We start from the raw sequence: 22974 nt of genomic DNA, 5'->3' as shown, positions 1-22974 counted from the left end.
GCCTTTCCAGCAGCCCTGAACTCCCTTGTTCTTCTCTCCCCATCCCGTTTCTAGATTTTCCTATTTTCTAGATTTTTTTCTTCATGCCTTTAAAAACTAAAGTCGTTTATTCTTGTAGGTTTACCTCAACAACACTGATGAAGGCGCACGCAGAGACGTTTCTCTGCTTGACTCGGTTTCTTCTAGTTTCACCTAAAAAACAAACAAAAACCACAGGGATGAAGACACTATATGAAACACGTGTCTAGTTGACGTAGTTCCTTCTAGTTGGACCAGTCTCTCTGTGTCTCTGCAGGACTGTTCCCAGAGCCCTGCTGGTTGCGAGCCCTGGTTTCACATTTCTTCACAGTTGCACTGCTGCACAGTTCACTTGGCGAACAGTCAAGCGTGTTGGCCGCACACCTGCTCTTCTCTTCCGCTGCCCGTGGTGCACAGAGGCTGTGGGACCAGTCCTTGACTAATCAGCCTCTGCACAGATGGCAACACATGTCTGTGCAGAATGCTGTGATAATGACACGATAATCCCTCTTCCCTTTCCTGGAAATGTGGACCACCTCTGTAGAGCGCAGGAGGCAGGGAACGAGGGGCGATTAAGGCACCACCACTGATTTCGACACAATTATTATTTGCGTTTAGATTATTATTATTTTTTTAAACAAATATTTCTGTATTCTCCTCCTCTAATGACGAGGTTCTGGTCACTTTATTATCCATCCTGGCTAACTCCCTGCCCACTGGTTCTGGTGCATTCAGTATCTAGGTTATGGGTTGAAGCTGGATCCACTGCAGCCATCCTCTTCCAGTCACCAGTTATTCCTAACTACATTCTGGGACATTTGCCATTTCTTATTACGCAGCCAAACAGGTGACACATCTTGTGGTTAATCTCAGAACAGGTGGGGCAACTTTGTGCTCCATGTCACAGTTCACACCAATTTGTTTTCACCTCAATATGTTCCAGACAGTAAAACCAAATTAGGAGGTTCTGGTACACATTGCCTTTAGGTTTTTAAATAGCTGACCAACAACTACTCCTCAATAACTTTAAACTATCAGTTGAAGTTGAAGTATTTTTACTCCGTGTCCAGCGCTTTGACAGGGCCTGCTGTTGAAAGGCGCTATACAAGGGCAATGCTGTTGTATTGAAATGTTACCTCAGGTAAGGCAGGAGCAGGTAAGTGCTATTCAAGCAGGGATGTACCTCATATATAATGCCAGCAACATTACATTCTGCCACCAGTAGACATATTTTTTTTTTTTATTCCTTAGCAACCACAGACGATGCTAGTTTCTCATTGGGTCTGGACGACTCGCATGACTCACACTCAGGAGAGAGGGTTTGTGTCGTGTGGGAAGTCTCTCATCATAGTAATAGATTACTACTTCTCTTCTTCAGCAGTTTATCATTCCAGCAAAACCCTGGCACAACATTTCATCCGGTACCAGTCAGCAGAACGGTCGTACGTGGATTCATTTTGAGATACGCAGCGAACGACACCACAGAACCAAGCGCAGCCACACAGCATTTCATAAATAAGTAGAATATCATTTTATTATGTTTAAAAGACTATAGGACATCAACAACAACAAGTATTTAGCATTGCATATACATTTTGCACGATGACAAAGGGAATTTTGTCAAATACTGTACACATTACAATACCAGTGCATTAACTCTTAGCAGAGAATATGCATTTCATCTGTGAAGAACATGCCTTCATTTAGTTTAAAAGTAAGACTTATAATATGTTATGATATTAAATAATTCACATAAATCACAGCGAACAGTTTTTCTAATGTAAACAGGTTTCTTTACAAGAGTAATACACAACAAAAACGACTCTAACAATAATCTTGCACATCAGTTATGCAGCAGGTTGTCTTGTACATTGATGGGTGGAAGTACAGGGACCAGGGATGTAAAAACGTGTGAAAAAAAAACATCAAACTTGGTGCGCTGGTCTTTCAGATTCCATTCTCCAAGCTAGACGGTATGTAATTATGTCAGCTTCTATAACAACTGAGGCTTTTGTGTTGACAGGTAGGGAAGGTCAGCAGACCAGGTGGCTACAGCTTCAGGGATAAACTACACAAGACAGGCTAACAGCGTCATTTAAACGTCACTTTAAAGCCACTTTGCATCTCCTGGTTCCCCCAGCTGTGCTACAGCAGAAAATGCTACATTTACTGTTTCAGCTTCACAAGCACTCGGAGGCGCTTATAAAACTTGCGAACCGTTTCCTGGCTATACCAGTAGCCAAAGCATGCATGACTGTGCCCAAATACAGCATTACATTACAGACAGGTGCGCAGCATAAATCAAATCCACTGGATAGCTTTACATACGCAGAATCAAACCTTCATTTATTGCAACCAGGCAGAGTGCCTCGTTGGAAGCTATACAATTGAAAAGGCGTTGGGAGAGGAAGGCTAAAGGCTTGGGTGAAAGGGAAGAATACTGAGACTGTCACATACTGTACCACGCAGATTAGGACTTTGTAAAAACAAAACGCTCAGGGGTGGGATTCAATCAAAATAATAATACAGCACCTGCATTATTCACCTGTTCTTTTGTTCTATTAATCTTTCCAGGAGGTGCAGTTTTGAAAATGTAATTGAATGCTTACACAAGCGACTGTGTGTCCGCAGCAGCAAAGTTTAACTGAGCTGCAACACAGAACAGGGCAGAAATGGAAGATGTTATTTACTGGGAGATTTCCACATCGAACTTCAAACCGCCACAGAGAACCCTTCGTTAGTATGTTGCATAAATCCTTTTTCCCCAGGGCTTTAATTTCCAAAAGGTCTCACGAACGCGAGGGACAATTTTGAGTTTGTTTTTTCAAAGCAGGAGTTCAAAGTTTGACTCGTACAGTCAGCACACAGAACACAAATTTCCTTGACTGCTTTGAGGAAGTATTCCGTGAATCACCTGGCTTTCAAAACGCTAGATCTATACGCACATCAGTAAAATGAACTGCTCCAGTTCAGTGAGGCTGGAGCCTGAAGCACAGGCAAAGAAGTGAAGGCATGAGAAAGATTTCAGCTCTTTCACAATTTCAGTAAGAGACCAGACTGATACAGGCCAACACGCACACACGCTCTCTGACCATCCCTGGCAACAAAGACACACAAAACCAGAGTCTGTAGCATCCTCTCCAGAACACACACACATTCATCTTGCATTGCTCATAAGTCCAGCTTATGTCATCACTACAAACCTCAATATAGCAACAACAATAATATCAAAAATAACACATTTCAGCGACAGCTAAAATCCCACAACAGAAATTATGACTTGCGTGTACGACCAAACTTAGATATTGCAGTGTTATCTGTGTCTTTCTCTCTAAATATTCCCAAACATGTTTAACTAAATCTCACTTTATAAGGGGATGCTTTTATGAGTTAGAAAAAAAATAAAATAAAAACCTAAAACAAAACCACCTGGCAGTTCTTACTGTAAGTGAGTGAAAGTCCAGCAGGCAAGCACTGTGGATTACTGGAACCAGCTTCTAAAAAGAACACTTGTAAATATCTCTCACTACTGTGACACTTGTACGTTTTTTTTTTCTTTGAGTTCAGTTCATAGCTCAAGTCTATAGCGATACGATGTCCAGGAGGTGTTTCTGTTGCATGTGGTTGACCATGTCGGGCTTGGCTCTGGAGTCCGCTAGTCTGTTCGAACCCTGAGGTATGGGTAACGGGCAGCCCCCTGAAGACCAGGGCTGCCCCAAGTCCGAGTTGTCGGCTACCCCACTGAACTCCAGTAGTGGAGTAGTGGAAGCAGTGCAGGATGAGGACGACGTAGAGGCTGTCTCGCTGAAAAACTTCTCGAACTTGTCCAGGTAGGCCGGCCGCTCGGGCAGGAGGTAGTAGTGAGTGGTGCTGGCCTTGCGTCCGTTCTCCATGATGGGGAGTATGCAGGGGGAGCGGGTGGGGGACCCCTCGCTGTTCTGCCTGTGCAGGGCCTTGGCGCTCACGTATTTGGGGTTGGGGGCGAAGCTCTGGGTCGTGGGCATCACCCCGTTCGTGTACGTGGGGAGGCTCTTGGGGCTGGGGGTCCGGGAGCCGCTACGGGACACTGGTTCCCTGGGGGGCACCTTGGGGGGCTTGTCCTCGTCGCTGTACGCGCTGGAGGAGGTGACCTCCGCGGACCACCGCCTGTAGTCGGCTTTAACGGGCCGGGGCGGGATGGGCACCCGGGGAGGGACCACCGGCTTGTCCTCAGAGTCCCGCTGGGAGGTCCGGTGGCAGGACAGCCTCAGGACGGGCTTGTTGAAAGAGCCGGCCGGGCCCGAGTGCGACCTCCGGAGCCGGCGGTGGGGCCGCTCGTGCTGCCTGTGACAGGGGCTCTCCTCCGGCACTGCCCGTTTCTCCTCAGCGTGCTGCAGCTGGCAGGAGGACGCTGGCGCCGCGCAATCCTCGAAGTAGGCGAGGTTGACCTGGCCGCACCCCCTGAGGCTTCGCCGGCTGGGAGCGCTGGAGCGGAAGGCGGCGGGTTTGTCCTGCATCAGCGAGATGTTGTCCGAGCTGGTGAAGAACTCCACCTCGCTGTCCACCTCGTCTGGGGAGAGCTCCCCGCTGGTCCCAGGGCCAGGGAGAGGGGGCAGGGGCTTGGCTCCTCGCTCCCCGGACCTCAGCGGGGTGTGGGGAGGGGTGCGCTCGTAGAAGGACCCTCCGTTTACAGACAGCCTCTTGAAGGAGGGGACCACCTGGTCCTCCTCGGAAGAGCTGTGGAAGGAAGGCTCCATGACAGAGGACAGGTTGAGCCGAGCCGGACGAGACTTCTTGGGTGGCAGTCGTACGCCGCTCCCGGAGCAGCAGTGAGAGTGCAGTGACTCTGTGTGAGGAGCCTGCCCTGCAGAGGAGGAAAAAAAAGAAGAGGAAGAAATCTCATTAGAAAGTCTCACATGTATTGCTATTTAAATAGAGAACTCACTTTGCATATCCCCCCCACCACCCTCAAGGATAGTAAAATATACTAAGCATCAAAAGATACTTGTATTTGAATAAAATTCACTAGATGAGATCGAAAAATGACAAACTCTGTTTTAGAGCAGGTGCAGCGACGTTTTACTGTGCGGATTAACAACTGACTTGGGCAGGACTCTGGGTCTCCCAGTTCGTGGCCTGTCATTGACAGAGTGTGTCTGGTTATACCGTCTCGCCAGGTTTGAAATTGCTGGCTGCGAGCACCCAAGACGGCGAGCCACAGCACGCTGCCCTAATCCAGCCTCCGACATGCCGATCGCACGAAGGCGCTGCTCTCTTGGCAGACGTGGCATATTGTTTTTTTTCTGTGATTTTCTTTATTGCTTTTATTCAAGCTTGCAATTCAACAGCTGAAATCACTCCATACCCAGCGTCCAATCAACTGGATCACTAATTAGGTGATTAAGTGCATCTGCTTCGTGTCATTGTCAAGGATGGATTAAAAAAACAAAAAACAACATCTCGTCAATATCCATCATTTATATGCCTTATTTTTTTTTTTAAATAAATGTTATATTAGGTAGTAAGTTTTTGATGCTCGGTATACATCAACCTTCCCAAAACTCCAGACACACATGATAGCGGTCCTTAAAGGGTTCAAATTGAAGTTTTGTTTTTTGTTTATCTGGTGCTGGGCTAGTCACAACAGGATGGCTGCTGTCTGATTATTTCTGGACTCGCTATCATACAGCAGCAGCAGAGTCTTCCTGTAACTTCTGATAACCTTCCCTGTGTTTAAAAACACCAGAGTATCTGTGAAGCCTCACTGTGCACTCCAGCCAGTATAACAAAATGCTTTGATGCGTTTCTTATATGTGCGCTCCTCCCAGATCCAATGCTATTTTAAACACCAATGCAAGCTCGCTAGACCTCCTGGCCAAGCGCCGGCGTTTCCACAGCACTACCAGTCAGGGTTATCTGAAGTGACAGCAGGCTCCTCACCACAGACAGTACCAAGATAACAGGGAATTGGAGACAGGACAATGGGAGGCAGCCTCTCCCTTGCACCTACCACAAAGTAATCCCATCCCAAGGCTATACTTAGAGCCCATTCCAATGACAGTGTGGAGCTGCCAACCCTTGTCATGCAGGTAACCTCACCAGCAAGGTAACCTGGGGTGTGTAGTGGAGCAAACAGCGGCACGATTGTTTAATACTTACTCTCAAATCCCAGAGACGCAGGGACCTGCTGGTGCTGTTTAAGGTACCCCATCGACCCTGGATCAAGGCTGAAGTACAAGCTGCAAGATAAGAGAGGCACTCGATCAGCGAGGGTCAGTGGTCAGGTTACCATGTAAAGTCTTCACCCCCACGCATTCGCTTTCTCACTCAAATTATCTTTCACATACAGCAGCAGTGTGGAGTAGTGGTTAGGGCTCTGGAGTCTTGACCGTAGGGTCGTGGGTTCAATCCCAGGTGGGGGGGGGACACTGCTGCTGTACCCTTGAGCAAGGTACTTTACCTAGATTGCTCCAGTAAAAACCCAATTGATGTACTGTATTTGGACGCAGGGCTGGCTGTATGGCGACACCCTTATAAAAGCTGACCACAGTATTTTTGCAGGTTTACCACACTCTTTCCAGTAATGCTATGCATTTATCATAGTTTGCCAGGTTACTTCTGCTTTACCATATCTTGCTGGTCTTTCCCATGCTTTTCCACTTTGCTATGCTTTCCTGAGAGCAGTACTCACTTCTGGAGCCTGCTGTGCTGTTCCCAGCAAGTCTTGGCACTCCCCATGCTGTGGCAATGGGTGCCGTGCAGGAATCCGCTTTTCAACGGCACACTGATCTCCGGAGCCGTGAGTCCAGCTGTTGACATTGTGTGGAGCGTCAGGAACGCATCCAATAACTTCACTTGGCTGGATTATCTAAAGCAGCTGTCGTACCTTTTCAGAACAAAAAATAAAATGGAAAAAAGGTAAGAGAACGGGAACAATGAATTTATGCAAAAAAAAAAAAGAAAAAAAACCACACGCACACACACACACACACACACACACACACACACACACACACACACACCACAACCTGACTCTTACCTCTAAACAAGCTTGCACAGTATTTATTTTAAGACAGCTACACTGTAGAAGGCAGTGTGCTGAAATAGTTATCTAATAGTGAGAAATGCAAAGAGTGTGCCGAACTATGCGAGGACGGGAAAAGTTTCCAAAAACTAGCACAGAATATTTTCTCCTCCTCCCACCTTTGACACGATAAACAAATAAAAAAAATTTAAAAAAAGACTAAGAAAGAATGCACTTTGTGTACATTTTTCTGGAACTGGTTGTCTCAGACCTAGTTATTGCCCTTGGGTTGTTTTTGAAGAGTCCTCCTTACCCCTCCCATCTCTCTCTCCCCCTCACCCCCTGGAGACTGTGCCAAGCAGCCCTACCAGTAATTGCAGTGTGACAGCCTATTAAACAGGCCTTAAGCTCTCCTTTCAGCACTCGGATTGTGCAACATTCGTATCGCCCTCACATCTCTGGAATTTTAAACTTTCGGTTCGAAGGCACTCTAACACTTTGCTCTTCCTGCGGCTCGCTGAATTGAAAGAAGGTTTTTATTTAAAAACGGGCACGGGTTTGGTATTAAAAAATGAAGTCAGAGAGAAGGGGGGGAGAGAGAGAGAGAGAGAGAGAGAGAGAGAGAGAGAGACAGGGGGCTGCATCATACACAAGAGAGAGAGAGAAACACAATGTGTTCTCTGTGGGAAAATCGCAGACACTGTCACCCCTGCAGAGGTGCACACATGAGCAGCTTGTGTTGCAGCTGAAGAACTGTGAATGGGCTGCGTTATGAAACAGCTCAGCAGTGTCTTCTTACTTGATGTATGGTAGAGGAGATGGATCACATGTTACAGAAAGTGTGACAGTATTGTTGTCAATGTACAGAACACAATGTTCACAGAAGAGGCGAGGGCATGATAATCCCAGAAGAAGAAAATAAAATAAATCCCGCAGAGAAATACGAGAGAGAGAGTCACAATTAAACTTTCTATTTCAGGAAGAAAACGATTAGTCCTCACGTCAGATATTGAAACTCAACTCTTACTGCTCAAGCCAAGCATGCGAACCACTGCATGTCACCGACGCGGAGCACAAGCAAGCTTACGCGGTTACAGGGCAGACAGTGTAGATTGTTTGAGCTCTTTAAAAAGAGTTGTTCCTTCGCATTCTTGTACATTAACTGAAAACATAATGTGTGCCCCCACCTCCCCTCCCCCCCCAAAAAAAACTGCAATCCCACGCATTCTACTACAGATGCAATTTAAAACGTACACTTATCTAGAATGACAGCTAACAATGTAAACAAACCAATTCCTGGAGAAAGTACAGTCTTTGTGATCCTGGTCAAAGGGCAGCCCCCACACAACTGCTAAAGCCACGATTGCAATGTTAGTAGAGGGAGATTTACAGCAGGTAAACCGACGTACAGGAGGACAGTGCAGCTAAGGTGCAGAAGGAGGTACGTTTCCATTTAGTCTCAGGTGTTTCTGTTTAGGAGATTAGGGAGCTGCCACACAGAGTACTGCTCCACAAGGTGCGATGATTGGCACATTCTTGTGTTTCGGATCAGAAGGGCAGCTCGATATACATCTGCAATCCTCCAACGTCACTGTGCACGAAAAAACAAACACCCAGCAAGTAGCACACCCAGCCCTGATGCAACAAACACAGACAAGCTCTCAGATCCAGAACGAGGTGCCCTTGTGTGAATCACACAAGCAAACCAATACGATAGGTTTGCATTGCAATCATTCTGAAGCAATGCAGCCGGCCGGGGAGGGCAGAGCAGAATCCGAGTCAAACGAAGAGCAGAAATGTGCGGGCTGTTACTCTCAGATGAAAAGACAAGCTGGTTTGTGATAGAGAAGTCTGGACTTTCAATCCTGTTGCACTTTGGTTAACTTCCACGTATTCAAAGTGAATGAATTCGATTGCAAACGCTGGCAGTGAACTCAAAGCCAGCCCCGGCTGCAACCTGGAACCAATAAGCACGGTTTATTATGACATTATGAAGCAAGCTTCCACTTCGATTGCTACTGCGATCTGATGCATGCACTTACTGGAGGGGGGGGGGGGGGGGGGGCAGGTGCAGAACAGTCCACTTTGCAAATTCATAGAAAAATGCTTAATGCATCAATTGCATTAAGACTTAGTAAGTTATTTGCTAACTATTGTGAAAAATAATAACACATGAACCTGTACTAGCTGAAATATATACACCCCCCCCCCCCCCCCCCTCCAAAAAAAAAAAAAAAATATTGCGCAAACTCAGAGGCTGTATAACTCAAGTCCAAGAAATAACTTGGATTGAATGAAGGGGACAGCAGGGGAATGAAACCGCATGCTGGCTCCTTGGGTTCATTGACTTTGAAACTGAATCTAATCGGACCTCAGTATTATCTTTGAGCAAGTGCCAGCGAGCTGGTAAGACAGTGAATCGTGCCCTGGCGCGGGCAACGCACTCTTCATTAAAACCGCACTTAGTCCCTGAAGACGTGAAAAGACCACACAGGACGCATCAGAAGCGAATGCAGGGGTGGCCTGGATAATTGCTAATCTGTTTTCACTTGGGGGCACACACGTATCCGCCGCCCCACGGAGCAGAAGCGTATGAATACCCCAACCCCCACCCATATATCTGCCAACAGCTCCGCGATGCTTTGACAATACCCTCAGTTACGTTTATTATTAACTCGCTAGCTAACCACCAGAGTACAGGTACAGCCAATAAACACACGAGCACACTCCCAAGTATTATTAACAGACGTTAAAGATTATTCAGACAAAACTTTTTTTAAAAAAGGTAAACAAACAATACAAAATAGTTCGCCCGATCTGGACGCACGCACGACTAAAACAGGCGTTTTTTTGGTGTAATTCATTTTAGGTGCCACGTTATTGAACAGACGCACTGCTGACCAAATATACAGCGACAGAATAAAGTATTCGAAGACCACAAACGTTCCCTCTTTTACCCGATAAGAAAAAGCAGCAAAAAACACACACACCTCACCTTTCCTCACCCTATAGCGGTTGCTTGGCAACAATACCAGCCCTACCTGTGCTGCAGGTGCTCCTAAACTTCAACTCACCCAGCTGCGCGCGCACACACACTCTTTTCTTGAAGCGAGTTCTGCCAACATCACACCTCATCGGAATGTGATTCAAGGGATAGTCGTGTGTTTTTTTTTTATATATCGCATACGTGACTGCTGCTGTACTAATGACTGACCAAACGATTCGCTGATGCAATCTGGTGGTGGCGAGTCTATAAGCAAGCAGTAAACACGGTGCTAGATCTGCTATTAAGGGTTTTGTTGCCTCCTCGCTCTGGTTTTTAATAGCTAACTCATTAACTTGCTAGAGCTTGATTCAATCTGCGTTGTGCAGAGTGCTAAACGACACACACATCAAAACATGCACACACGCACGCACACACATCAAAACATGCACACACGCACACACACACATCAAAACATGCACACACACGTGTGCACAGGCGCGTTTGTGAAATATTGCATTTACATTAGAAGCGTTTAATCTATGGATCAATGAATTATTTATTTTACCCCTGCAATTTTCTTGCAACCCTTCCACGTCACGTCAGTTAACGTTAAGATCGATACATGCACGGGTATTGTACACACAGACGGTAGAATTTAAAAACAAATGCTACAGTCAGTGCGCACACTATAACCCAAGAAGCAATAAATAAATAAATAAATAAATAAATAAATAGAAATACTGTTCTCAACAGAATGGAGCCATTACATTACACTAAGCAAGTGAGTCAAAGAGGCGCTTTTCTCTACACTGACAACACAGACACATTCGCTATATAACGAAACCCGGTATTATTAATGGCAACAATAACACATCAATGTGTTCATATATATATATATATATATATATATATATATATATATATATATATATATATATATAGTGAATACATTGGTTTATTATGCCATTAAACACACACACACACTATATAAAATCTCACCTTATTTTCAAACAAGATTCTCCTCATTCGTCCAAATGTTTGCACACGTATATAACTGTGTACATGTACCCTTCGTTGTTACTGTATATCCAGAAGGCTCGTTTTATTTGCGTCCCAGGACAGCAGCTCGCCTGTGCTCGCAGTAAATCGTATCTAATGTTTCACTTGCTCTCTAGCGAGCTGAACCAGCAATTTATAGAGAGCGAGCCGCAGCGTCTCCGCCCCTTTCAGCTCTTAAAGAGAAAGGCCGCTTTTGTTAAACCACACGTTTGGAGGCGTAGATCTGCATGAAATAAAACATTGAAAATGTTTAAATGCATACCCGTGCACAGCTGTCACCGCGAGGTGTGAACTGGGGAATATGACGGCGTGAACATGCAAAGAGTAAGGTTGCAGTCGTGAAACAAGTATATAGTTTGCAGATGAATCTATAACTACATGCATACAGTGTGTATGTATGCGTGTTTATAGTATACGTACATACTATGTGAACGCGATTCTTTCTGTGTGAACGCGTTTCTGTTTCTGCAGGTAGTGAGGTATGGCTTGATCCTGATCCTTTATTAATGTAATTAATATACTCTAATCAATACTACAGTACTACTACTAATAGTACTTCTACTACAGCTACCACTATTAACAACAACAACAACAATAATAATAATAATAATAATAATAATAATAATAATAATAATAACTATTACTATCACTTCTACTACAACACTACCATGAGTAATAATTCTAATCACTTTTTGAATTGCTCATTGGTGCTATGTATTATTTAAAATAAGAGGGAAAATAATACCCAGGTCTGGGTTTTTTTTAACACGATCCAGTGAGGCTTTTTACTAAAGCAAAATTCAACTGTGCCTGCCTCTGAACAGTGATAGTGTCCGTCTCTGGAGCACGCTGTTTGAACACAGTACAGTAAATGGGCAGCCTGAGTCTAATGATGCTGAACAGCTCTGTGAAAAACACAAGGTAACTGTACCAGTCTGCTGTTCAGTGTGTGGGCTGCAGTCTGTTTACCTTAACTGACAGTGGATTGAAAACAGTGCTGGGGGTGATTTGTGGCATGATTCCACTGGCTTCTCCAGCACATTCCAGAGTGTTCTACCAAGAATCACCTCGTTCTTTAGAGCATTCTAGATTCTGGAACCCCTAATGAGTTCCATTAAGAACAAGAGTCTCCAGCACTGATCTTAATCAGTGGCAGGTCAATATCTTGCTTCAGGGATAGGCAAACTGAACACAACCGCATAGATCCAGCTGGTCAGCAGATTGGAACAGCAGTGGCAGTTTGGAAAACAGGTACAGGCAGGTATTAAAAAACGGACGTGCGCTATTTTGAAGTGCAGTTATTTTAAGCACGTTGTTGTTCGAAAGCCCTCTTGTTTTGCGAATGGCAATCTGAGTGTTTTGTGGAGTTTCATCCTGTTTAGGAACTTGCAGTTGCTCTTTGTCTCTGGCAGCGTTCCTTGACTTCTCCTCTTCCCTGCCCCCTGTCTAAGCACTGTAGTAGGGTTAGTAGATACAGTAACTAACCTGTTATTACCAGCATTGCCTACACGCTGATGAGCAACACAGGTGATTCATGATTTAATCAGATGCGTGTAAATGGCACAGCTTCACATCTACGTGTATGTTCCTTTTTAGAAAACAATTGTTTCCCTTTTTAATGCCTCACTTTCTATATTTATTTAATGCTTTATTTATTGTATTGCATATTTATTAATGATTAATAGATGCTACATAAACACAAAAGAGCAAGCTATAGACCTCTATATAGGCATGTATAAATGAGGTTATTACAGTGTATTAGCAGACCTTTTAAAGCATTAAATTAGGGCAGCAGTGTGGAGTAGTGGTTAGGGCTCTGGACTCTTGACCGGAGGGTCATGGGTTCAATCCCAGGTGGGGGACACTGCTGCTGTACCCTTGAGCAAGGTACTTTACCTAGATTGCTCCAGTAAAAACCCAACTGTGTAAATGGGTAATTGTATGTAAAAATAATGTGATATCTTGTAAGTCGCCCTGGATAAGGGCGTCTGCTGAGAAAGAAATTATTATTATTATTATAATAATGACATTTATATTGTGCTTGAATAATCTCAGCTCCCTACACTTAATAAGTATAAATGTCTTTATAGATATCTATAGCGTGCTCTTTCATGTGTATGTAGCATCTATTAATCGCTAATAAATGGTTAATAAAGTGATTATTAATGGACCTTAGTATAAAGTGCTACCGATGGGAACTTGGGTAGCCTGGGCGAGAGGACAGTGAAACGAAGCTGAAAAAACGAATCTGGCTGCTCAAACCGTGCAAAGTGCTTTTTGTAATAAGAGACCCCCATCACACAGCGTCTGCTACATCACAGATCACTGGAAACACTATTACATGTTGCAAGATGTTGCTGTTTGCCTTTAGAGGTATGCCCGTATGTTCCAGGCATGGGATGACATGGGGACACAGGCGTTCTGCAAGCCTGACAAACCCTTATCAGTGATTGGTCCATTTATCTGCGTGATTTAGACGATAGAACCTAAACAAAACAGGGGCTCCAGAAAAACAAGGAATAGAAACGAGTGAACCACGTGGGTTTGTATAGAGGCTAGGGGCAGGAATGCTGCTGTGTAAGAGTGCTGAAATCCGCCAGGGAGTTGGACTGGAACCTTATGTGGGTCAAACTGGAGCACAATAGAGAAAAAAAGGACATCAAGAAGGGAAGTGGGAGCGTATGTCTTTAGGTATGACTGCAGTATAATGCAATGACACTATATGTCTATATATATGTATATATGTCTCTATATATATATATGTGTGTGTTGAAATATAGCTTTAAGGAAGTGAATCACATGTTCTGGAAATGTATGTATACAATTGTGCAACAGTATTTTATTAGTTAAAGGAAGGAAATGGTCAAAGCTAGGCATTAAATTGAACCTTCTAGTTATCTCTGGTTCCCCTTACAAAAGTCTACCACTGAATTGCAGCATGGTGTTTTTGCACTTTTACTAGCTTTACCCCTGGTTATACTCATTTATCATAGTTTACCCTGTGTTTATTAATATGCTTTACCAGACCTGTCTGTGCTTTACAATGCTTCCCAATGCTTTACCAGACCTCTCTGTGCTTTACAATGCTTACCTATGCTTCACCAGACCTCTCTGTGCTTTACAATGCTTCCCTATGCTTTACCACACCTCTCTGTGCTTTACAATGCTTCCCTATGCTTTACCAGACCTCTCTGTGCTTTACAATGCTTCCCTATGCTTTACCAGACCTCTCTGTGCTTTACAATGCTTCCCTATGCTTTACCAGACCTCTCTGTGCTTTACAATGCTTCCCAATGCTTTACCAGACCTCTCTTTGCTTTACAATGCTTACCTATGCTTCACCAGACCTCTCTGTGCTTTACAATGCTTCCCTATGCTTTACCAGACCTCTCTGTGCTTTACAATGCTTCCCTATGCTTTACCATGCCTCTCTGTGCTTTACAATGCTTCCCTATGCTTTACCAGACCTCTCTGTGCTTTACAATGCTTCCCTATGCTTTACCAGACCTCTCTGTGCTTTACAATGCTTCCCTATGCTTTACCACACCTCTCTGTGCTTTACAATGCTTCCCTATGCTTTACCAGACCTCTCTGTGCTTTACAATGCTTCCCTATGCTTTACCAGACCTGTTAAAAATGTTAAAATGGTAAACATTTATAAGGGACGTTTAAGATTTGTAACTTCAAACACTCATTTATAATATCTTCAGCAAGGTTGATATTAAACTCCATCATTTTTACTCTAAAGTAAGCAAACACCTGTCAATTCTGATTCTAAGACTAACTTAAAACAATGCAACACTACCTAAATGAAAATCTCTTGAGTGGTTTATCTGGGTTTGTTAATTTCATACCTGGGTGCATTTTCTCCTTTCTGAAATAAACGTGCCGATTGAGAATTAGATTGAAAAAGATCTGAGAATTTAGCGCTTGTCAGAAACACTTGAAGTTTCTTTACAGTGTTTCACTCTTTGTTGAAAACATGTTGAATCAGGTACCATTAGGAATCAATTAAAAAAAAAAACATTTTGTACTCTCTAATTGGAATTCTTGAAATATTTCACAGTTGAATTTTCAGGTAACAAAGTTGCCACTTTTCTACACCTTGCTAAACCTGACTTGACAAGTTCAAACATACAATGTTACCATCCAGGAACAAGATGTGCCTTTTCACTCTTTTTAAGGCTGGTTGAATTCTTTATAGGCTTGAATTTGGCCTTCTGGGTTTGGACGGCATGCTGTGTCACCAGAGGCATTTCCTAATCCTAGAAATAATTATAGACACATTTTTCAAATTCCAGCTGCAGGATTTGTAGTCGGAGCTGACTAGAGATTGTTTAAATGTCTGTGTATATACTGTATGTCTGTGTGTGTCTCTGTGTGTGTCTGTATGTCTGTGTGTATGTGTCTGTTTGTGTGTGTGTGTGTGTGTGTGTGTGTGTGTCTGTTTGTCTGTGTGTGTGTGTGTCTGTGTGTGTGTGTCTGTTTGTGTGTGTGTGTCTGTTTGTCTGTGTGTGTGTGTGTGTGTGTCTGTTTGTCTGTGTGTGTGTCTGTGTGTGTGTGTGTGTGTCTGTTTGTCTGTGTGTGTGTGTGTGTGTGTGTGTGTCACGTCTCATAGTATTTGTTGTAGCTGTGAAACGTATTAATCTTAATAACTTTAAAATGTTGACCAAGACAAGTTTGTTTTATGACGAAAAGACAGCAGGTCAGGAAGTCTGTTTGAAACCAGCCCTCCCCCTCTCTGTGACGTGCCACAGACAGGAACTGCCTTATAAAGACAGGCAGGTACTGTGACTTGATACAGAGGGGGAGGCAAGAGCAGCAAAGCGTGGAGATTGATTGGAGCTGGCAGCAGCCTCTATTGTTTCCCTGATTAATGCAATTATAGGTTTCTAGAGAACAAGGGCAAAGGGATTACACAGCACTTCAGCCAAAACAGCGTTGGCTTAATAATGCATTCACGTTGTACAGTCCGGAGATGCTGTATAAAATGGGTTTTATTACAGCTCTGAGTCAGCAGTGACACTGTAGTGTTTCTGAGATCCTGAGGTCAATGCAGTTCATCTCAACTGTGCTGGATGTTAATGCTACTGCCATGGCTTGCAAAGAAGAGGACTTTGTTAAAAACAAGGGCTCCAGCAGTGCTGTCTGAGTCTCTAAAAGTGAGCACTGAGCATAACAACGCCAGCTCTTTTTTGTGTAGTGGTTGTCGCTGGTGTGCGGTGTGCCGGGTCTCCTCTCTGTTAAAGACAAGGAGCGACAGTGAAGGGGCCTCCCCAGACGAGATATCCCAGACTACTTAGTGACAATGATAACGAGAGATATAGCCTCTAGATAAGGCAGGTAGAGCACAGATAACACCAGCAGAGACACATGCAGAACCCCTTCCTTCCTGACATCCACAGGCTGGCAAACCTGCCGAGCAGTAAGACAGAGCTTCCTTTAGTAATGTTTTCTGAGTGTCTGAGGAACTCTCAGCACAACACTCCTCAGAGGGGAAATACCGTAATTTCCCTTTAACAGGTTAGCACGGCATATAACAAGGAATCTACTTCCTTCATCTAGATCGCTACAGTACAGGTGCCAGTAACTGATATGCACATAGCAGACTCAATCCCAGCGGCCAATGGAAACTCATCTCAAAGTGCAGCTATCCTCTGCACAGCCTGCTTGGCTGAACGGTCTCTTCAGCTCCGAGCGACTGACCTATGGGTGCAGAGGTGGGCTGAGATCCTGAGGGAGGAGGGGTCGGGTCAAGCCATTTCCTGTCCCAAGCCCTCACAGCAGCTGGAACCCTGGGGGGAGGCAGCCCCCCCCCCCTTCCCCCCCACCCCTTACCCAGAGCGTTATTACATGAACATTTCTCTGCAGTGCTAAACTAAGTCCGAGCTGTTTACTGCTTTCTGTTCCACTGTAAAAATGTGAAATACGTGGGCTGCAGTGCAATCCCCTGTGCCATGTTCTCTATATGCAGGGCTCTTCGTTTTTGCTTTTTATTTTTGATCGTCCCTTTTTTTTGACTCTGTTCAATTAAACTGTGTTGATTGTGAAACAGGTTCTAACCCTGAGACATATAATGCAAGAATAATGCCACATTAAGTACATTGTTGTGATCTGTAAAGCTGGCAGTCAGATTGTGTAATGTTATGGTTTCATAAGAGTACTGAGTGACCCCAGGCTACAGCTAAAACAATGTGGTAACCCAAATATTACAAGATTACGACACACCTTGAGTCATTATCCCTGATTTTTATCCCCACCTAAAAAAAGATCAATCATTATTTGTTTTCCATAGATTCCTTCGAGAGTACATACCCCACCCCCCCCCCTTTATTAAAGTTTGAAAAGGTTCTTTACTATGCTGCATGTTAACTTTCAAGCACTAAATATTTTAAAACATAGCCGAAATAAGTCAATTTTTCATTGAATTTTCCATTGCTTTATATGGGGAAAAAATGGCATCCCCTTATGAGGCTGTCATGCATTTGCATTTCCCATCCCATCTAAAGACTCGAAGACAGGGCTTTGCATCCGTCCCCGTATGAGGACGCCCTGCATTAAAGGGTGAAGCGTTTTGGTAAAAGCCAGCTGTCAGGTTAATCTTGAAAAGATTCCTGGTGTTAACAGCAGGTGGGTGCATGCCGAGAGAGTGAGTGACTCCCCAGACGTTGAGTTTGAGACACGCGATCGCACGATGGGGACGTTGCGTAATCAACGAACAACGTTTCTGATGCAAAACTCAAAGGGTGTTACACATGTGACAGCAATTAGCTGTGATTCAAAAGAGGGGAACATTGTTAATTTGCCTGTGTGTCGATTACACAAGCAAAGACACTGGATACATGCTGAGCCTGTTTAGTTGATTAGTCATATACAATAAAGACATGTTGGCCACCCTTTACGACAGTAGCTTTAGCATAACTTACAAGATATACTGTATAGCTAGAAGGAAATTTATTAAAAAAATAAATAAGGGTCATTGTAATATACTTAATATGCTTTCACCTGAATGCCTTATCTTGATTTCTATGCTGTGAAGAAATCTATGGTATTCTCTTCTGCTAATTCATTTAAACGAAAGCTTTTTAGAAAAGCCATGGGTCTTTTGTTAAGGGGTTCAACTTTAATTTAGAGACACGAAACGTTTAAAGTCAAGTCAATGATAATCTCAGGTTTAGCTGTGCTTCTGTGGGCCCTCACAGTAGACAGTGCTCGTTTTTGTAATAATCAATATAATTGAGAATGACAGAGGAGCACCTGGGGGGGATGGCTGGCTAATCCTGCCTCACTCTGAAACATCCTGTTTAGGGGCCGAGCGAGAACTCCCCACTGCCTACCTCCCGGCTGATATAGATTTCAGATGTCTGGACTGTAATTAAAACTCTCGATACTCTTTCAAAGTAAAGAGTTTGAGAATGAAAACAAAGCGTTCAGAACAAGCTCCCGTTGACTCGGAAGAGAAATAATGCTGTTGACAGAAACAGGAGAAAGCTCTGAACCAGCAATCGCAAAGTCACACGGGTTCAAATGGAATGTCACGTGAGGAACATCGGAACAGCTTTTCAGGAGACCGGGAGACCTTGAGGTCGCTGTCTCAAACCCCGAGTCTCCCCTGGTGCGCCGTGCAGTGAAGTCTCCAAGCCCCAAAGAGGCTTTGTGTTCCCTCAGCTTTAGAGGTGACCTTTACACAATGTGTTTCAAACTATGTTCAGGTGAACTGAGCTGTGTCTAATTAGCTCACAGTAAACACTGGAATAGCACAGACCATTACCGCTATGTAAATCTTTTTATTTGATTTTTGTTTCCATGCTGCACCTATTAAAAGTTCCTGCCGCTGCATTAGTTGTGGTTGTTTTGAGTCCTACATAAGGGTTCAATGTCAAAGATAAAGAGAGGGCAAAAGAGCCTGGAGAGCGATGGCCCGTGCCCTCATGAAGCCAGCCGACTCCCGCCAGAGATTTCTAAAAAAGTTTCAAAACAGAACTAGAATTAAAACGAGCCACATGAAATTATACAAGGTCTCTTAAGCAGCAACTTAGTGTGTGTGGCTGTGTGGTCCGGTGGTTTAAGAAAAGGGCTTGTAACCAGGAGGTTCAAATCCCAGCTCAGCCACTGACTCACTGCGTGTGACCCTGAGTCGCTTCACCTCCTTGTGCTCCGTCTTTCGGGTGAGACGTAGTTGTAAGTGACTCTGCAGCTGATGCATAGTTCACACACCCTGGTCTCTGTAAGTCGCCTTGGATAAAGGCGTCTGCTAAATAAACAAATAATAATAATAATTATAATAAATGTAAGACGTGCAACAGTCAGTCTTACTAACTCCAATAGGGGCGCAGTGTTTCAGGGGGGCAGATTAATGGTTACACGCAGAGCTCTCCAACCTTTTTGACTGAAAGAGTCACACCGAGGAGCAGGGAATTCTTAGAGAGCCATACAAACCATGAAAAAAAAAACCCACACACATCCTGAATGTGTTTGTGCTCATCAGACCTCTTTAAACACAACATGATTTACTGTCGTGTTTTGGCTTGCTTCTGCAAAAAACTACCAGCTATCCAGCTCTAAATCAAAAGAATCATTTTGCAGATCTCAACGGACAGCAGCATCAACTCCCGTCCAAACAGCAGCAGGGCTGAATTCCGTGCTCCAGCAATGAACCTAGACTTGGTTCAGTTACTGTTTCTGTTTACTCTGAGCAGTGAGAGTTTGAAGAATCATGATGTAATGTGTGAAGGAAATGAATCGAGTGGTGTGGTGTGGCACCGTGTTTATTTAAGCCTAGAAATAAAAACTGACTCTATCTCCGGGGGCTCGCCTTGATTAATCACTTGTAAAGAAAAAAAAAAAAATTATTTAAAATGTCATGTTCAAGCCTCCTGCACAGGAAGGAGACACTCACCCCATGACACTTTTCAAAACGCTACCAGAGCGTAAATCATTTAAAACCCCCCAAAAAACCGAAAGGTTTCTCCTTTGTGTATGCAGAAACAAAATGACTCAGATCCTGAGCTGAGACCTTGTTTCAGATTCATCAGGGGAGCCTATCCTTAACAGGGCAGAGTCTGCGCTCCTCGTTAGTGCAGTGGAGGGGGAACACATGGTCAAATGTATTTTGCTCAGCCGTCATCTACTTTAGCAATTAATTTACAGCGTAGGAGGACTTTATTTAATTTAACTTCGCCTGCCTGTCTGTCTCAAGCACACATCATTACACTAAGTGCTTTGCCAATTACACTGTATATACAGCCCTAGCAAAAACCAGTTAACCCCTAGAGCCTCCTTCCATGGGGGTTTGAAGAATGCTTTTACCATGCACAGCCATCGTTATCTACAATACTTTGCAAAATCTCCAAAAAGTATTCGCGAATAGAATACAATCTCAATTTAAATTTGCGTAACACTGCACAAAACTTCATGAAATAAATGGATACACCGATACGGTCATTTTTCACTTGACCATGCTCCCCCCCAGCGTGTTTGACCGCACATCACTGCCCTTTCATTCGCTCTGCTTGGCTGTTTTGCTCAGCTCTCGCTGTGCAATGTACAACACAGTACGTTTTTAAAAGGGATGCGTCTCCATGGTGTAGGAGCAGCAGTTACTTTTCATTTAGAGCCAGCGTAGGGAGCTGAAATGATTAAGGCAAGGCAAGCCTCCACATCCTGCCTTTGAGTTCCAGACAGACCTGTAAAACTGGCAGTGCAGCTCAGAGCATTAACACATCTCCTGCCCTGTCTGCCCTGCCTGCCTGCCTGCCTGCCTGTCTGCCCGTCCTGTCTGCCTGAGCCTTAACCCTGTCAGCACCCTCCACAGTGCAGAGGTGTGCAGTGCAATGCATATACCCTGCCATACAGGCCAGTTCACAAGACGTTAACTCCAGCTTTTAGAACTGCGGTATACCATGGTAAAAGCACTGCAAAGTGCAGTCAAACAAGTCCAGAGCATGGTAGAGCACAGTCACAAGCATGCTAAAAAAAACAAGGTTGTAAAGCACGCTAAGCATAGCAAATGCATAATTACCCTGCAAATACCATGGCAACGTTTCAGAAAAGGAAAACTTTTTTTTTTGCATTGAATAACTGTAGTGTTTGTGAATCATGCCCGATATTTCGTATGATTTGAATGCATAGAAAAGTTTCCCTTTTCAAACATGCACAGCAGCAATAGAGTCCCCTTTGTGCTTTTATGAGACACCTCTATCAATGAATGTCTTAGTTGTGATGCATGCACATGTCCTTCATGTAAATGCATGCGGGTTTTCTTCCATGTGGAATTCCAGTAATGACAATGATAATGATGACGACTCTGTTTCCAGACATTAAAAACAGGAACACAACGCTTTTCAGTGCGCGGCTTGCATCCTGGTACTGTTCATTAACCCCTTTGTGTCTGGAATGCTTCCCACACCTCAAATGCTTTGCACCGGGCATCACTTATTTCCTGTATCTTTAAAACCCTAACCCTACAAGCAAAAAATAAAGAGTGGAGGCTTTGCAGGTGAACGACATGTTACTGATGCAGCTTGCTTAGCTCATCACAGACAACTCTGTCAAAAAACAGACTGGGAGGTTAGGGGAGGGGGGGGGGGGTCTATTTAAAACATGTTCCCTATTAAAGTGTTAGTTAAATAAAGGGGGAGGGTAAAAGCCAAGAGTAAGCAATGGGAAAACACAATGCATTGCAAAACACATTGCACGCTAGCTTGTGTGTGCTTGGCAGCCAGCCCAGAACAATTAGAACATTAACACTGTAGCTTGCACAGTCAGCAGCTTAACCCTTGCTAGGGCTGCACTGTTTCCCTGTTGCTGACTCCAGCGCTGGGGTTTCACATGGTCCGGAAGAGTGGGGGGGGGGGGGGGCTGGTTCTCATCTGGTCATGGTGGTTCATGCACTTGTAATGAATCTCCTCCTTGGGGCTGATGAGTTAACAGTACTCACACTGGTGTAAGACCCTCGCTTGCCCCTCGACTCCAGAGCTGGCTGTGCAGCTGAATGGTAAGACGTTCCTAAGACGTGCAAATATAGGCTTGCAAATGCAAAGTTCAAAACAGAAACAGCTATTTAAGGCATGCTAAAAAAGCGCCATACTTTGCCTTCCCAAATGATCTCCAGTGGCAATACAGACAGGCAGTGGCAATGTGACAATGGCAGCACAATATAGGGCTACATTGGCAGAGTGGTACCACAGTCAGCTACATTCAGACATGCCAATTTGAAAACCTCACATGAAGCACCGTGCACTGCGGTGTTCTGTCGTCATTTGTTTAACTGTATATTAGACCTTTGCTTGTCGTTTGATGCTGGTGCACGTGAGTTTCATTGATGTCAGTCTAGACAAGCTCTCTCCTGCCTTCCTTGGCAATAAAAACTGAGCTGAACAAAACAAAACAGAAAAAAAAACAACAGCAAAAAAAAAAAAGAATAAGGACGTAACAATGCTTCTGCTGCAGTCCATGTCGCGTGTGAAGCTGTGTGTCTGGCACGGAGGGGAACCTGTTAAGGCATGTGCTGATTGGAAGAGCATCACATCTGCTTTATTATTTGCTAAAACAAGTAAAGGCGTGTGATAAAGCCATGACTCCGGGGGCATTATGACGTCATCGTGTTGACCCAGGACGGGCTGTGGGGTACGCGGCATCATTTCAACTCCTTTCCTAATCGTGGCAATGCCAGCGTTAGAACCGCGCTTGCAGACCATATCGGTATAATTCTATTCATTTGTTGTTCATGGTTATTATTAAGGAATAATTACAAAAGCGTGTTATGAGCTGCTATAGCACATCATTACCATGTTTATTAGCAGTAGTCATGGCAGTGTTATTAGCTGTTTATAACACATGCATAGAGGCTTGATTGGATTTTGCTGTCTTGCCAGGCTTCTAATGATTTCCCATGCTTTTCTTTTCC

General features: G+C 44.1%; 1 protein-coding gene across 1 annotated transcript; it reads right to left on the bottom strand.

Annotated features, from left to right (window-relative positions):
• Positions 1-1525: 1525 nt before the first annotated feature.
• Positions 1526-11185, bottom strand: LOC117425672 (ERBB receptor feedback inhibitor 1). The gene is made up of 4 exons (XM_034042809.3): positions 11007-11185; positions 6689-6883; positions 6157-6236; positions 1526-4861 (listed from the first exon to the last, which is right to left on the bottom strand). Exons 2-4 carry the CDS (start codon positions 6814-6816, stop codon positions 3600-3602), a joined length of 1470 nt encoding a protein of 489 aa, XP_033898700.3. The 5' UTR covers positions 6817-6883; positions 11007-11185; the 3' UTR covers positions 1526-3599.
• Between the last annotated feature and the right edge of the window lie 11789 nt (positions 11186-22974).

The sequence above is a fragment of the Acipenser ruthenus genome, chromosome 20, assembly GCF_902713425.1.
Source record: "Acipenser ruthenus chromosome 20, fAciRut3.2 maternal haplotype, whole genome shotgun sequence".
NCBI lineage: Eukaryota > Metazoa > Chordata > Actinopteri > Acipenseriformes > Acipenseridae > Acipenser > Acipenser ruthenus.
The sequence above is the reverse complement of the archived record's forward strand: the minus strand, read 5'-3'. Positions and strand labels throughout refer to the sequence as shown.

Bases quoted from the DNA above. Each gene is read 5' to 3' on its own strand.
- LOC117425672 (XM_034042809.3), bottom strand. From the start codon at position 6,816: ATGTCAACAGCTGGACTCACGGCTCCGGAGATCAGTGTGCCGTTGAAA. The intron at 6,237-6,688 runs GTGAGTACTGCT...CTTATCTTGCAG, and splicing joins CAGCACAGCAGGCTCCAGAA to CTTGTACTTCAGCCTTGATC. The intron at 4,862-6,156 runs GTAAGTATTAAA...CCTCCTCTGCAG, and splicing joins TGCGTCTCTGGGATTTGAGA to GGCAGGCTCCTCACACAGAG.